General features: G+C 44.7%; 1 protein-coding gene across 1 annotated transcript in view; it reads left to right on the forward strand.

Annotated features, from left to right (window-relative positions):
• Positions 1-14,107, forward strand: part of RTKN2 (rhotekin 2) — a 497,356-nt gene that overhangs the window by 151,171 nt on the left and 332,078 nt on the right. The window contains exons 3-4 of the mRNA XM_069611200.1: positions 5,336-5,394; positions 9,269-9,322. Of these exons, the coding sequence (XP_069467301.1) occupies positions 5,336-5,394; positions 9,269-9,322 (113 nt within the window). The remainder of the gene's footprint in view (positions 1-5,335; positions 5,395-9,268; positions 9,323-14,107) is intronic.

The following is a 14,107-nucleotide window of genomic DNA, read 5'->3' on the forward strand; positions in this document are numbered from 1 at the left end:
ATGTCACCTGGCCTAGTAGGATCTCTGTTTCCCTCCCTTGCGCACCTTCAAACACTTGTGTATAAGCGCGTTATAAATATAGGCGCGTTATAAATGCCATATTCATATGAACGTTTACTCAATTCTTTACTTCGTCATCCGTTTCTATAAGGTCCATACATTCTCTTCAGCCAGTCTTCTCGGCACGTCATGCTCGTTTCTTGTGATGTCACCAACTGTAAGCGATATTCAATCGACACTACAGCTAAGTCAATGCCTAGTCTGGGATGCTGAGGAAACCCTTATTGATGTATTTTTATATCCAGTTCAGTACTCTGGATGACAACCCTTGTATAACACCCCCCTCTTAGAATCCCCCTGACCCCACTGAGCCAAGAAGTAGGTTTATTTTGCAAATTAAAAGGTTTATTTGGACAATTGAACAATATATATATCTATCTATCTCAATTTATAAATAAATTGATAACTGATATCACACTTCAGAATATGACCATGATCAACAATGGATAATGTTACAGGGGTACACCGATTTGGTTACTTAGGAGTAGTGTAGAGGATGAGGTAGCTGAAAATGCTTGATGGTTTCAAGGAAATGCAAGGTGGAATAAATGCAGTACAGAAATAACTTGTTATGATTTTAGCAAAAGGTAATATGATCACTTTTTCTTTTGACAATTCACTCACCCTTCCCCCCCCCCCTATGCAATACAAGAAATGGAAGGAGAGCACACAGTCTTCAAGAATCCCACAAATAACACTTTATAATGCAATACACAGTTCCAGTTCCCCCAGCAAGCTTAGAGAAAACGGGGATGAGTTTTAAACACAGGCGAATTACTTGGTTTGCAAGGAAGTGAAAAGGTGCTAAAATTGCTTTAACTCCCTCTAGAGGTTCAGGGTAGGTGATGGCTACTTTATATTAGTTCAGGCTCACTTTAACAATACTCTATGAATGATTAGTAGATTGCAAACGAATTTTAGCAAAGAGAAGCAAAAAGCTGCTGATTTCTACAGATGAAAAAAATCGGGCAACAATCGCGGTAAATTTTGCGAGTGCGTGTCTCGTGATTAAAGTATAGGGAGTAGGAAGTCGATTCTAGGTTCGTTGGAAAGCCTAGATTCTAAGCTTTCCTAGCACAAACGTTTCCGGAGATACGGATGATTGAATAAAGGTAGATTTTCCGATTTAAAGAAACTCAAAATGACAGGTGACAGCTTGCAGCTGCAGAATTGACAGGTGACAGTTGTGCAGCTTTACAAATGACAGATGACACGATTTCTAGGAGGCTTTTCTAATTAGGTTAAAATAGTTGAGATTAGATTAACTAAGAGATTGGGTTCTGCACAGTTCTGCTAGGTACTCACAATATCAATTTGAAATAGGCCCTGTCACGGTCTGGTCAGGTTGGACGGGACTTCCGGCGGGTGGTTCTGAAGTCCCGGCTATGTGGGTCAGCTCTGCTCTCTGGGTCTGTCAAGCACCGGATCTGCTCACAACGGTCTGGTTTGTGGTTCTCTCGGGTTCCGGATACAGCACTGCTTTCTGGATACTGCTACAGGTTCTTGCAAAAATTCTTGGCAAAAATTCAAACGGCTCGCCCGGCTGTTGAATAGTTTGGTTGGTTTTGAGGCCTGCTGAAGAGGATTCAGCTGGTGGATTCAGGCCTCTCTGCTACAAATTCTGGAGTTAATTTCTGCTACAGGTTCTGGAGATTGATGGATTTGAAGTCTGGATCTCTGGATGTGAAGTCGTCGGTCAGCATGCTCCGCAGCAAGTGGAATTGAATGTCCCTACCTGTCCCAGCAGTCTCTTTTTATGTGTTTTGGAAGTGGGTGTGTGTGTGGCATAACTGAGCCTGCCCCTCTCTTGATTTGATAGGTCAATAGATTATTTGGTCCCTGATTTGGGAAGGGATAGTGTGTCAGAGTGATGTCATTTTTATGACCTGCAGAAATGACACTCCCCTGGTCAATGTGCACACAAATCTATTCCTGATCCAAATACATATTTCCCAGTTACACAGTTGTTTGACATCACATACACACATCATATATTACTAAAGATAGTCCCTGTCCCGACTCTGGCGTTTCTAGGAGCTTGCATTCAAAAATGGCAACTTATTTTCGATTTTAGTGGGTTTTGCAAATTGGGATTTTCATCAAAAATTATACAAAGCTACATTTCCCTTCCACATATATCCCAGAAACTTTCTGTGTCTCTAGTTTAAATACGTAGTCCACAATAATCATAATTAGCGGGGTTTTGCCCCAGAACATGGTACAAATTGGAGTTTGGACTCAAATCGTGAGGGCATTTTTCAAACTAAGACTCTAAAAGTTGTACATTCCTGTCATTTGGTTACAATAAATTATCACTATTTCTATAAAATATATATTTGTTGCAATTCAACTCCCCCAAGTGTTTGGGTCCGCCTCCAGGAGTCTGGGTGGGTCAGTGATCACATGTCTCTCCTTGGTGGCAGAGGGCTGTTGACAGGAAACTCAAAATTAACATACCCCATTCAACAGAAAGAGCCTTTTGTGTGGGCTCCAGCAGGCTGCCTGGAAGTCTCTCCTCAATCAACAGGGTCATGTGATATCCTGCCTCCTGGGGTGGGAATCTCTGAGGTGTTAAGGTTTCCCAGCCTCTTGGCCTCTGGGAACAGCAGGGAGCTAGATTTTCAATTAACCAACAGGCTTTGAAGTCCCTGCCCCTCTTGCAACTCCTAAATACAGTTTCCCTGTCAGAGTTTAGACCGCTAGCGCCACCTTGGGGAATTTGTCGGTACTGCATCCATTTTTGAGTTGTCTTGAATTCCTGCATCTCAAGAGTGATCTTTTGCTTGATAGTACAGGACCCTTGCTTAACATTGTTTTGATGGTATCCTTACAGTAGAGTGGTGATGTGGAACTCCCCACAAGAAGGTTGTATCTTTGGAGTGGTCTCGTGCCAACTGCACAGTTCTCCTATTCTGGCGTGAATGTGGGCGGCGATAGCTCATCCCCACATCCACCAGGTTGGTGGGGGGGCGGTTCAGGAGGGAATGTGGGTTGGGGAGAAGGAGCATATGGCGCTCAGAAAAGACATGCAAGGACCAATCAGCATTGTAGTGGTATCTGAGCTTTTCCTGTGTAAGAACAGGCTCTGGTCTCACCAAATACCTTTTTAACTTTGGGAGTGTTTTCAATCATTGTGTCTGAAAAAGCATTAAGGCATCGATTAATGGGGAAATGTAACTGCTCTAAAAGTGTTGTGCTTTGGCCATATTAGTGTTGCAAGTTGCATGCAAACTCAGCCATCCATAGGTGCTTTTTCTGGAGGATTTTCCTTCTATTGTGCAGCCATGTGAGTATTGCTCCAGAGACCGCTTTTGCCTTTCCATAGGACCATGTCTGTGAGTGGAAGTTGGTGGGGGATGTCCATTTTCAAACCCATCAACATGAAGACCTCTCCCAAAACCATTGGATACACTGGAGACTCTGGTCAGGCATGATCACAGTAGGTAACCCATGTGACCTCACCACGTGCACAGCTGTCAGTTGAGCTAAACCTGGAGCACTGGGATCCCCTTGAGGGAATCCAACCAGCCCAGTTAATTCATAAAGCATCCCCACCATGATTGCACTAATCCATGCAACCATTGGCAAATCTACAATGTCTAGCATTCAGGATTGCCATAGAACTTCAGTCAGCCTCAACGACATTAATACTTAGTGGGGCTAACTATGGCAAGCCTTGGCCCATGCATGCCACGTAGTAATTTACTTCCTTGTCAAGTAAAATCCATCTGATAACTAGGGGTTTCTTCCGTTCTGCGCGCACTTATTTTGGAGATCATGGCACCACTCTGAGTTACAGCCACTCTTTGTTGTATGGTTGGCATGGGGGGGTGAGAGGTAAAGGCATCCCTGGTAGTATGGAACACCATTAGTATCGCTCTTCTTGGGTCCTCTTTGGCCCACCTCAGAAAGATATATTCATCAAATACTCCATGTCTGCATGCAGCTCATTTTGTTGTGCTACCATCACTATTTTCTCCAGTGAAATGATATACAGCTAACATTATCCCCAAACATCCTGGTTCTTGTAATGGTCTCAACTTGACATTGGACATTGCTCTTGTAGGAAGCCCCTAAACGCTCACACCAGAATAAATACAACCCACTAGGGAAAAAGGAGCAATAAACCTCTTGCTAGGAAAACCAGTTTTATTCCTATACAGAAAGGAAAAAAGCACCAACAAAGGACTCTGCCATGTAACGTTCTGCCAAAGTATGCATGAGCAACACATGGGTACACCGAGTCATCGGGCCATTGGCCCCACCCCCGTCCGTCAATCTTGTTCCACGTGGGCGATGTTGCAGTCATCATTGGTCAGCAGACAACCAAGTAACAATTGTGTTATGAACTAATAAAAACACATCTATATCGAACAGTGCACCTGGTGTGAGCAGACTGGGGTCCCTGGGGAAAGCAGAGGTCGTACTAACGTGCACACTTCACCTGCTCCCAGACAGGCCAGCACTTCTTCAATGTCTCCCCTCCTAGTTTTGGGCTATAATTTCATTCCTCCCTGCACCACGCAGCACAAATCACATGACCTAGGAGTGAAGGCAGGAATGCCCTGCTTTCTGATCTTTTGATCGATCATGGGTCCAACAGGTTTGTTGGTGGTCTGGGGTTATTTGGTACATAGGAATTCAAGGCATACTAAACCTGGGGCATTTGGGTGCCTTAACTTAGAATTTGGACTGGTGGGGGTTGGAGGCCCGTGCCCTCCTTCTCATGGGATTGTATTGTTCACAGGCATACAGTCGTTCTCCCTTGCCCTTACAGGGCACATTCTTCCCAGGGCACGACGGTTGGCAACATTTTAGGACAAAGAAGGGTTTATGGATCTGTGTAACTCTGGAATTTCTCATCTGTGCCTCGGATACAACCTATTCCTTTTCTCATTATTTGCAGCCTCAGCCTGGGATGTTGACTGCTGTGCTACATATAAGCGGTTTGCCGCAATATGGCTGCTATTCTCGCATGTGTACTGAGCCCTATGAGGCATGCAATAATGTAATCATACAAGAGCCTTTAAGGGCATCCCCCTAACCGCTGGTCTCTTACAGTTCCTCTGGCGGTCCCCTTCCCAACGCTGTTCTATTCGCAGAACCTACTATCCTAAATGCTCCTGCGAATGTTCTCTGTAAATAGTATTTTGCTCCATTCTGTTCAACTTCTGCTTGATTTCCTAGCCAAACACCCTTTGCACCTCTTAATGGCAAATTCAACTGTTCTCACATTTCACTTTAAATTACTTACACATACCTTTTCCCCATGCAGGTCTTCTGATATTGGAGCCAACCAGCGTGCAGCATGCCCAGGGAAAGTCGCCATATCTGGTAATCTATCTTTATGCAATATAATTGTGAACCGTGTATTTTATTAGTTGTGAGCTTTGTTTTTTGTTTCCTGTTGCATTGCTACCAAATTAGTGTATTAGCCAGGTTTACAAAGGAAATTCCATTTAGTACCAAGTTATAGCCACTGTTTCTAATTGTGTTCCATTTGCATTTGCGTTCTAGACTTGCATGACAGCCTCCTAAAACCATGATTATGCAATCGTAAAGAGGACTTTATCACACCCAGTGCTCCAGATAAGATTAGAAAGTAGGAGTATTTTACTCCCTATTTTTTAAAGTTGGGATTAACATGATTGTTTTTAAGGGAGCAAGAATGTAAATTCAATTCTCAATGGATGTATTTTATAAAAAAAACATGTTTGAACTGGAAAGGGGAAATGTTTCCGTAATTATTTCTTTGCACCTAGTTATGCATGCACATTAAGATATGTTTACTTCTTCCGATTAGGCTGTAATAATAGTCGTTTCTTCCTGACTGCATGCATTTCTGGTCTAAACATATCCATTGAGCTAGGTGGGTGAAAGCAGGGGCACAAGGTTCTAACTGCCTGTTTCCTATTTTTATTGGGAATATGTTTTACTCACTATTTTTATTTTTTGGCAGTGCTTGCCTATTTTTAGGGAGTAAAAGAGCCTGCTGCACCCCTTATCTATAGGGCTGCTCAAACCTCTACCAAACCCTAAGCTCCAGTGCAAACCTACTATTCACAGAATTACAAATGGTGTCACTGTTTTGAATGAGCAAGGCAAAGTAACTTGCTCTATGTAATGGGGCTCGCTCAGGTTCTTCAATAACCTTTTAGCTCACCATGATTTACCAGAGGAGAAATGTGCATGTGCTATTAAAGACAGTCCATCACTGTGCCAGGAAATTCTCCATTGAACAAGAGCTCCACCGTCAGCCATAGGCATGAGTGACTACCGTGTTGGGCATTGGTGAGGTGTGGATGTGGTGTTTGCAAAGAGCAGGGTGTGCCCATCTGGATTACCCTTACTAACTTGGGGTGAAACCTGAAGCATTGCAGCGTTTGAGAAAAAGCCCTTCTGCTAAGCACAAACAAGGCCACAACAGTTGGTACAAATATGGGGTATCTTGCACCCATGGTCTAGTTAGTGAGTTGTGTGAAGACGGGTTACATTTTTAGTGACTGTCTTTGTTTTAGGGAATTGGTGCATTCTGATTTTAGTGTTGGTATATTAACATTGCCGTTCTGAACACTATCTTGTTGGTTTGCAAGTTTGTACCTTAACATAAGTCAACTATGTTTACATCTGGGAGCCACAAGCCCCTGTCCGGGGCAGACTTTCCTCTCCTGTCTTCTGCTCCTATCCTGTGGCTTAGTTCTCCAGTCCTGCTTCTGAAAGTTGTGAAATTGCTTGAATATTGGTCTGTGCAAGTGTGTCTCCCAAACTGGGGGATGGGCTGATTTTTGCAGTTCTGACACAGAATGATGAAGGCCTGAGAATTGTAATATATTTCCTTCCTCAACCTCTTTGTCCGTAGATAAATTAAAGAGGGCAACCCAGATTTCCGATTCCTTCTGTATGCGAGATTTGCTTTGTTCCCCAAACCTGAAGGACACATACAAACATGGGAACATCATCGCCAAATCTGATGTTTCTCAGTGATCTGAAAAGCCTTTTAATGGAGAGTGCTTCCATTCAGTCATTTCGGCCTTTCACAAAGATCATGAATGCACTTGCAGGCTGGTTAAGGGGCCAGAAGCGAACCAATTTAACTGTACCTTGCTCGCTGACTGGCTAGTCTGAGCCATTTTGCCAAGTCGGGCTGCATGAATGCTGATGCCCTTTGAGATTGGTATCTTGGTCAATTTATAGAAATTTGAGCTGTTGCCTTCTTGGGCGCTGACCGTTGGTTTCAAGTGGGACGTTCTTTACCTACAAATGAGCGAGTAACCCTTTCAAGCAGTCAACCATTTTCTGAGCAGAGATCATGCAACAGCCTAGTGGTTTCCACATCTCCTGACCTGTATTCTGTCCGTTCTTCTAGGGAGATTAAAAAAGGCTTCTACCTCGGCTTCACCGAACTTCACTTTGGAAGCAGGGGAAAGGTGTTCATAGTGTTATTTTGGTATTCGGACCTCAAGCAGCTAGAGGTTCGGGGGTCGACCCCTTGCAGCATGCTCTTGCAGTGGGGGGCAAACCTGTGGGAAGGTGGTAAGAGCCCAGCATCCTTCACCTCGGCGTCTCTGGAACAAACTGCTAATGCGAGAGACTGACCCTGGCTCATCTGCGGCTGTTGCAGGACAATCTATCCTTCAACAAGCCACGAATGCCTCAATTGAAATCAGTACAGGGCCAAGTTGTCTCAGTTCTTTCGGGAAACAATTATCAATTCTCGCTCGTGCTTGCTTGTTGATGTGCAGTCCTTTTCTGCGCACTTAGCCCAGTCTGCTGTACAGATTTCCTGCATGAATTACTTTGCCGCCTTTAGGGCAAACCAGAATTTCCCATCCATGGTCTTCTTTTTGGCCACCCCAGAACTAAAGGAACACCTTAAAGGCCTCTATGATTTTCAGATCACTACCCTGACCCCCGAAACTCTCCCGAATGTGGTTGTCTCTGCCCTAACCTAGAAGCCACGCAAACCAATGGCTGACATCAAAGTAGTCACCTGGAAGACAGTACTTTTCTGAACCATACTTTTTTCATGAGTCATGTGAATGCATCCCTCCTTCTGAGGGTGGTCTCGGAGTGACACAAAAATCAAAATGTAGCACTACAGATTTGGTGATGGAAAGGTATTAGATTGCATCAGTGTTAGAAGAGATCTAAAGTTCTGGTTGTCCTAGGCAAATCATTTAAGAAAGGTGGTATCGGTCTCCTTCAAAGTATTTTCCCCTAGAGTTTCACCTTTCAAAGCCCCCATTGCTGGATGGATGGTGGTAGGGATTCAAGCATACAAGATGCAGCAGCGCAATAGGCCCCCACCCTCACTGAAAGGGCAGTGAGGGCAAAGGCTACAGTTGTGCCTTTTCAGCATCATGTCTCCTGGGACCACATCAGCAAGTCAGTGATTTGAGAATCTCCAGCTGCCTTCGGTGGGTATTACTGGCACTGTTGAGTAATCTTTTCTCCTAAGATGAAATAAGGTTCTTTTCCTGGGTGTGCTTAATGTGGTTTTTGCCAATACAGTATGAAGGAAAGGGGACGAGTTGTGGGACTAAGAGTTAGTAACTGTTGTAACTACTTTACTCCTAGTCTATAGCCCCTTTTCCTCCATGTGACCCACGCACCACTCCCTTAAAAGGGTCTACTCTGTGAAAAAGAATGACTGATGTGCTGTCCCACAGGGCGCGGCGGGTGGCGCGTGGTCATGCCTGCTCGCACATTTAGATTTAAAGATAAAGTGTTTGATTTGTGATGCCCATACAGTATAGAGTAAAAATGCACCGTGGAATAGAAAAGTAGTAACTAACCACTACAGTGAGTAACTTTTCCGTTTTGTCTGTGCCAATTCTGCTTGTAGAACTAGCAGGGTATCTGAAGTTTCTGCCCACTTGCGTAAGAAATATGCAGAGTGTTAAGGTTTCCTTGGAGTGTAGGGCTCTGTGATGGGCGCAGTTAGTCGTTCCGTTTGTTATTCATTCCAATAAAACATGCATACTTAATATGGTAGCATTCAACAGAATAAATACATATGTATTTCTGTTTATTTTGTTCTTTAGGCACTGCAATACTGTTACCCAAACTCTAATAGTAGTCCGCTTATCAAATATGAAAGACTAATGAAACCTGTTTTACACATACTGGAAAACTAACTGCGCCTTTTGTGTTGACATTGAATGTAAAGACAGTACCAATATAACATGTGTTTTCTTATGGTCCTTAGATATTCGAATCCCTTTACTGTGGAAGAATTCTGATCATTTCAGCAACAAAGAAAGTAGGTATAACAGAATGCTGATCTTCACAAATTGCTACTCTTTGCAAATACCTTGAAGTTGGCCGATTTCTTTTTAGAATTTTGCCATAGCTCTTTGTTTTAAAATGTCTGCCCATTTTAACAGCCTCTTGGCACATATTGTGAGACGGGTGCAAGTTGTACTAAATAAGACCACTTTTCATTGCATTACCAGTTCTCCGTGGACACGCGCATTGGAAACTTGGGCACAGAAAAATTACTCCTTCCTTTAAAATCTACTGAAACAAATATGTCCAGCTTACAATGTTCCCAGAATGGGTTCCTATTTCATACCATACAATGTAACAGTAATGTCCAACTTTTAAGCAAAGTAGGAAATTCTTCATGCTGTTGGAGCAACTGTTGGCTTGAAAATGTTTGTCTTGAATCGGTGTCAGCCTTTTTTCCGCATTGTTTTGTTAATCCGTTAATAGAAGTAGAATGTTACAAAATATGTATGTAGCAAAGCATCTTCCATTTCTTTGAGTGTCTTGAACAGTGCAACAGCTGGCTTGATTTTACGAACTAGGTGAACTGCAGTTTACTCGTACCCAGAGTCCCTGCTATCCTACTGCTGTTGACCCGAGAACCTGGGCCTGATCTATTCCCATGACTTTGACAACTGGATTCTAGAGATGCCACTCTCCTCCATTGTAGTTTTGAAGCTGAAATGTGTTTGGTTCTTCTGTGTTTGGGGCCCAAAGCATTATTGCTACGCTTGCGCACACTGTGGCATGCCTACTTTTTGTTCCTTCAGCATCCGGATTTTGCCGGGCCTTTCAGAGGTTTTCTCTCCCACTAATAGCCAGGGTTCTATGTTTCGATTAAATGGAATAGGTAGGAGGAACTGAGGGTTAGTCTCAAGCACCCTAAGCTGGGAGATCAGTTCTTTCCAGGCTGTTCTTCTTAGTTGTGGCGTTTCGGGACCAGGTCCAGCCTGCACCAGATCTAGCATCAGTGGGTAATCCTGAGGTGTGCTTAAGAATATGTAGTCTCTTGAGATGAGCCCGGTACCTTAAGTGAATGGCATCCACTATGCAGGAATTTTGTGTGCTCTGTCTCTAGGGCGAAGAACATAGGGCTTGGAGCCCCGAAGTAAACAATCGTTAACTCAGAACTGCATTATGAGGCTGTAGTGACTGGTATAGTTACCAGCTCAGTTTCTGCGGAACATGAGATCAACAAGGGCTCTGGTTGCCCAAATGGAACCAAATTGAAACCGCATCACAGGGTTCCTAATTCTAGCGAACGGCACTGACCTGCGGCATCACTTTTCTAACTGAGGGTTGGCTGATCTTGAAGTTCCTGTAGGTTACAGAGGTTCTCAAACAAAATAGCCCACAGTGTTTAGTTTCGGCCCTCCCCACCCCATTTTTCTGCGACTCCTAGGTCCTGTAGAATAGAGTGCCTTTCCAGAGTAGTCTGTGACCTTGGGATGCATTGGTTGTGATCACATGGCCGGCCTGACATGTCTCCTTCCCGAATAGTAGTCCAGTAGATTGTTTTGATCGACGAATCTTAAATCTTGCCGATTTGGGGAGTCTTGGCATGGTGAACTAAACCACCAACCCTTTCAGTGAAGTTTACCTCAGACTTTTTCTTTCGGCTTTCTGTTAGCCATGTTGTGGGTACTCCCTCACTTCACTCCATGTTAATCGCTGTGCCCCAGACGCTGATGGGTCTGCCAGCTCCCAAGTGCACATATTAATCTTTACTTTTCTAGAGTGATGCTAGTGGGAGAAAGTGCACAGCCCCTGGACTGCAACAGAAAGCCAACAGCGGGTCGCGCACATGTCCCTCCCCCTCTTTTTATGCAACAGGGACAGTATAGACTGGGTGTGACTAGCACACTCCCCTGGGTTTCATTTTTTGAGCAAGCAGGATTTTTATTTTATTTGTTTTTGATATGGTCCCCCAGCGATGGGCATCACGTAGGGCCAACTGTAGCCTACCTGGCCAGTGGAGAGGGGATAAACCTAAAGGGTGGCAACCAGACCCCATACCGCCCCCCCACGAAGGAGACAAACACCAGCCCAGAACACTCTATAGCCAATAGGTCTATGTAAATATAAACCATCTCACAGCGCCATCCTTCCACCTAGCCAATGACATGCTTGCGGAAACCCTATGTTGCTGGAAGCTTGGCTTCTGTCAGATAGCTTACTCTCCACCACCCCAGCTTACACACCTGGGGGGGCACAAGTATGTCACTGAGAGCCTGGTTTTGTGAACATCAAAATAAATTCTCTCAATTTCTGGTCATGGCAAGACAAAAAGTTGTATTCTAACATTTGTTTACAAAACCGACTGCATTCTACCCATTCTCATTCCTAATCCACCAGCCCTCGAGCCTGCTCCTTACATCGGGTTTTAGACACTCGAACCCCCCCCCCCATCTTCTAGAAGCCGTAAGTGGGCCTTCCGACATGCTATTCCTGCCTCCTGCTCGTATAAAGGCATCTATTGTCCCGAGGGACTAGTTTGCCTTCACAATTCATGCCAACACATACTTCCGATAACATCCTCTTGCAAGGAGTGCAGTGCCTTCACCTCCCCCCCCCCCCGCCCGACGTTGTTCGGCTGCTGATAAGTCCATTGTTGGGGTTGGTTTGGATCGGCGTGCTCCACTGGCACACGTTTGGTGATCTTATCCCAGTTACCCAACGCAAGACGGAAAGTCCAAGCTTGGCGATATGGGTGCACATGCGCAGTCGCTGTTTGGTGCCAATAAGGGTAGAGAGGTACCCTAATGAATTCTTCTAAGATTTAAAAGAAAATGAGCACAAGGGCTGGGGTACAGAGGTGATGTCATGATGGGGCAGAATATATATATTTTTTGAATTCATGAAGGGAAGCTTCCCAGTCCCTCAATTTCATAGTTTCAACCATCCCCCAACTGTCAGCATATGTTGGTTGCCCAAGGGCTGCACCTTTGTGCTTCTAGTGCAACTATCGTAGCAATAGTGAGAAAATGTTGTCATTCTCTGTTTTTACAGTACTTATGCTTTCGTAGGGATAGGTCCATCAACTGTTCATTTAATGTTTCTCCAAACTGCAGTCTAAGCAGGAATCGCTTTCACTGCAATTCAAATGTTAGACTTTAAGTTCATGACATAACTCGTGTGATTTCTCATGTATTTCCGACAGGACGAAGGATGGAAACCTTTTGAGGGTCTAGCTGTGTGGGACAGATCTAGAGGGTGCCATTTTAGTATTGCAATGGCTATTTTTGAACAGATGGAAGAAACCTGTGCAGATCTAGAGGTTGAAGAGGGAGTAGAGGTGAGACTTGGTGAGGGGTATGAGGTCTTTAATAGTTTGTACTGTAGAGGTCTGAGAAAAGACTCTGGTACGGTGGAGGATGGAGGGATGATTAAGAGTTCAGTGAAGGAAGTGGGTGAGCAGCATCTGAGGTGGTGGGGCAGAGAGTAAGGTTGACCGGGTATTGCGTTTCTCTGCTGGAGTAGAAGTAGAATACAAGTTCATCAGCACAGGGAGGATTTTTTTGGCGGGGGCATAATCTGGAGGTCATAGAAAGCTTGAGGGTCGGAGCAGAGAAAAAGTGGTCTGCATAGCAGGACGATTTGACAGTCTAGTGCTTCAGAAAGGACACAGTGTCTTTCTCAGCAGTGATTAGAGTTGGGGAGTGATCTTCACACCAATGGCGAAAGTGGAGATACATTAACGTCTTCATTTGATAGCTGGCGAGATCCATGGTTGTTAGGTTGGGGCTCGAGGGAGGATGGTGATGGCTGATGGAGGCGACAAGTGTATTATTGAACTAGGTGAAGGCCAGATCAATTGCCTGGGAAGGCAGGGGAGAGATGGCTTTCTCCAAGTATGATGCCATGAAGTCTGGTTTGCACTGCCTTTTGGTGATGGAGGGTTGAGTGAGTTTTGGGAGGAGGGAACCGAGATGACGTGAGTAGTTGGAGGGTGCAATAATGAAAGCAGAGTGGAGGGGTTCCGATTGCTGCGAGTTGGAAAGTTATGCAGGCTAACCAAAGTTGAGCCCAGCTGTAACAGATGGGTCTTGGTGATGATTGGATGGTTTTGTTCATCCATTTTGGCAAAGGCAACATTGGTTAGGATAGACCCTAGTACTAGGCCATGGTCGCAGAATAGGATATTGTGGGTGCCAGGTGAATGATAAATATTTGTGATGTGAGCAAGGAGTTGGACAGAGCTGTACAAACGAGGAAGCACCACCCTTTTCTAGAGGTTGAAGGGACTGTGGAAAAGGTGGCAGTCTGTGCAGGAGTTGGTGTCATGGGAGGATGCATGGTACAGTGACTGCCATCAGACAGTTTGGGACAGTGAGTCAGTGGTCAGTAGTAGTTTTATTGTGGATGGATTGGCCATTCCATAGGTTCATAGTGATGTAAACTGGAAGGTAGGTGGGGAGCTTGCAGGAAAGGCAATGGGATATTAGGTTGCGTAGGTAGCGTATGCGAGAGAAGAGCAGTAAAGGTGATGTTGTGGTATATTGGATAAGGAGGGTGGTATACTTTAGTGGTGATACAGTGTGGGGACTATGCAGAGATCCTGTGAGAGAAACCAGACAGTAAAGAGTAGAATACGTAGGAGCATGGTGGGGGGGGGGTTGGGGCAGGGAATGCAGCAGGGAGGTGAGAACTTGAGGATGGGGTCAGAGGAAGCAAGAGGTGTGTGTGTGTGTGTGTCTGTCTCTGAGGTCAGTGTGTGTCGGTAGCAACCACTGTTAGTTGAGAATGGCTGTGACCAAACAATAGAGGAAAAAACTGTTGG

The sequence above is a fragment of the Ambystoma mexicanum genome, chromosome 8 (assembly GCF_040938575.1).
Source record: "Ambystoma mexicanum isolate Mex_15411 chromosome 8, UKY_AmexF1_1, whole genome shotgun sequence".
NCBI lineage: Eukaryota > Metazoa > Chordata > Amphibia > Caudata > Ambystomatidae > Ambystoma > Ambystoma mexicanum.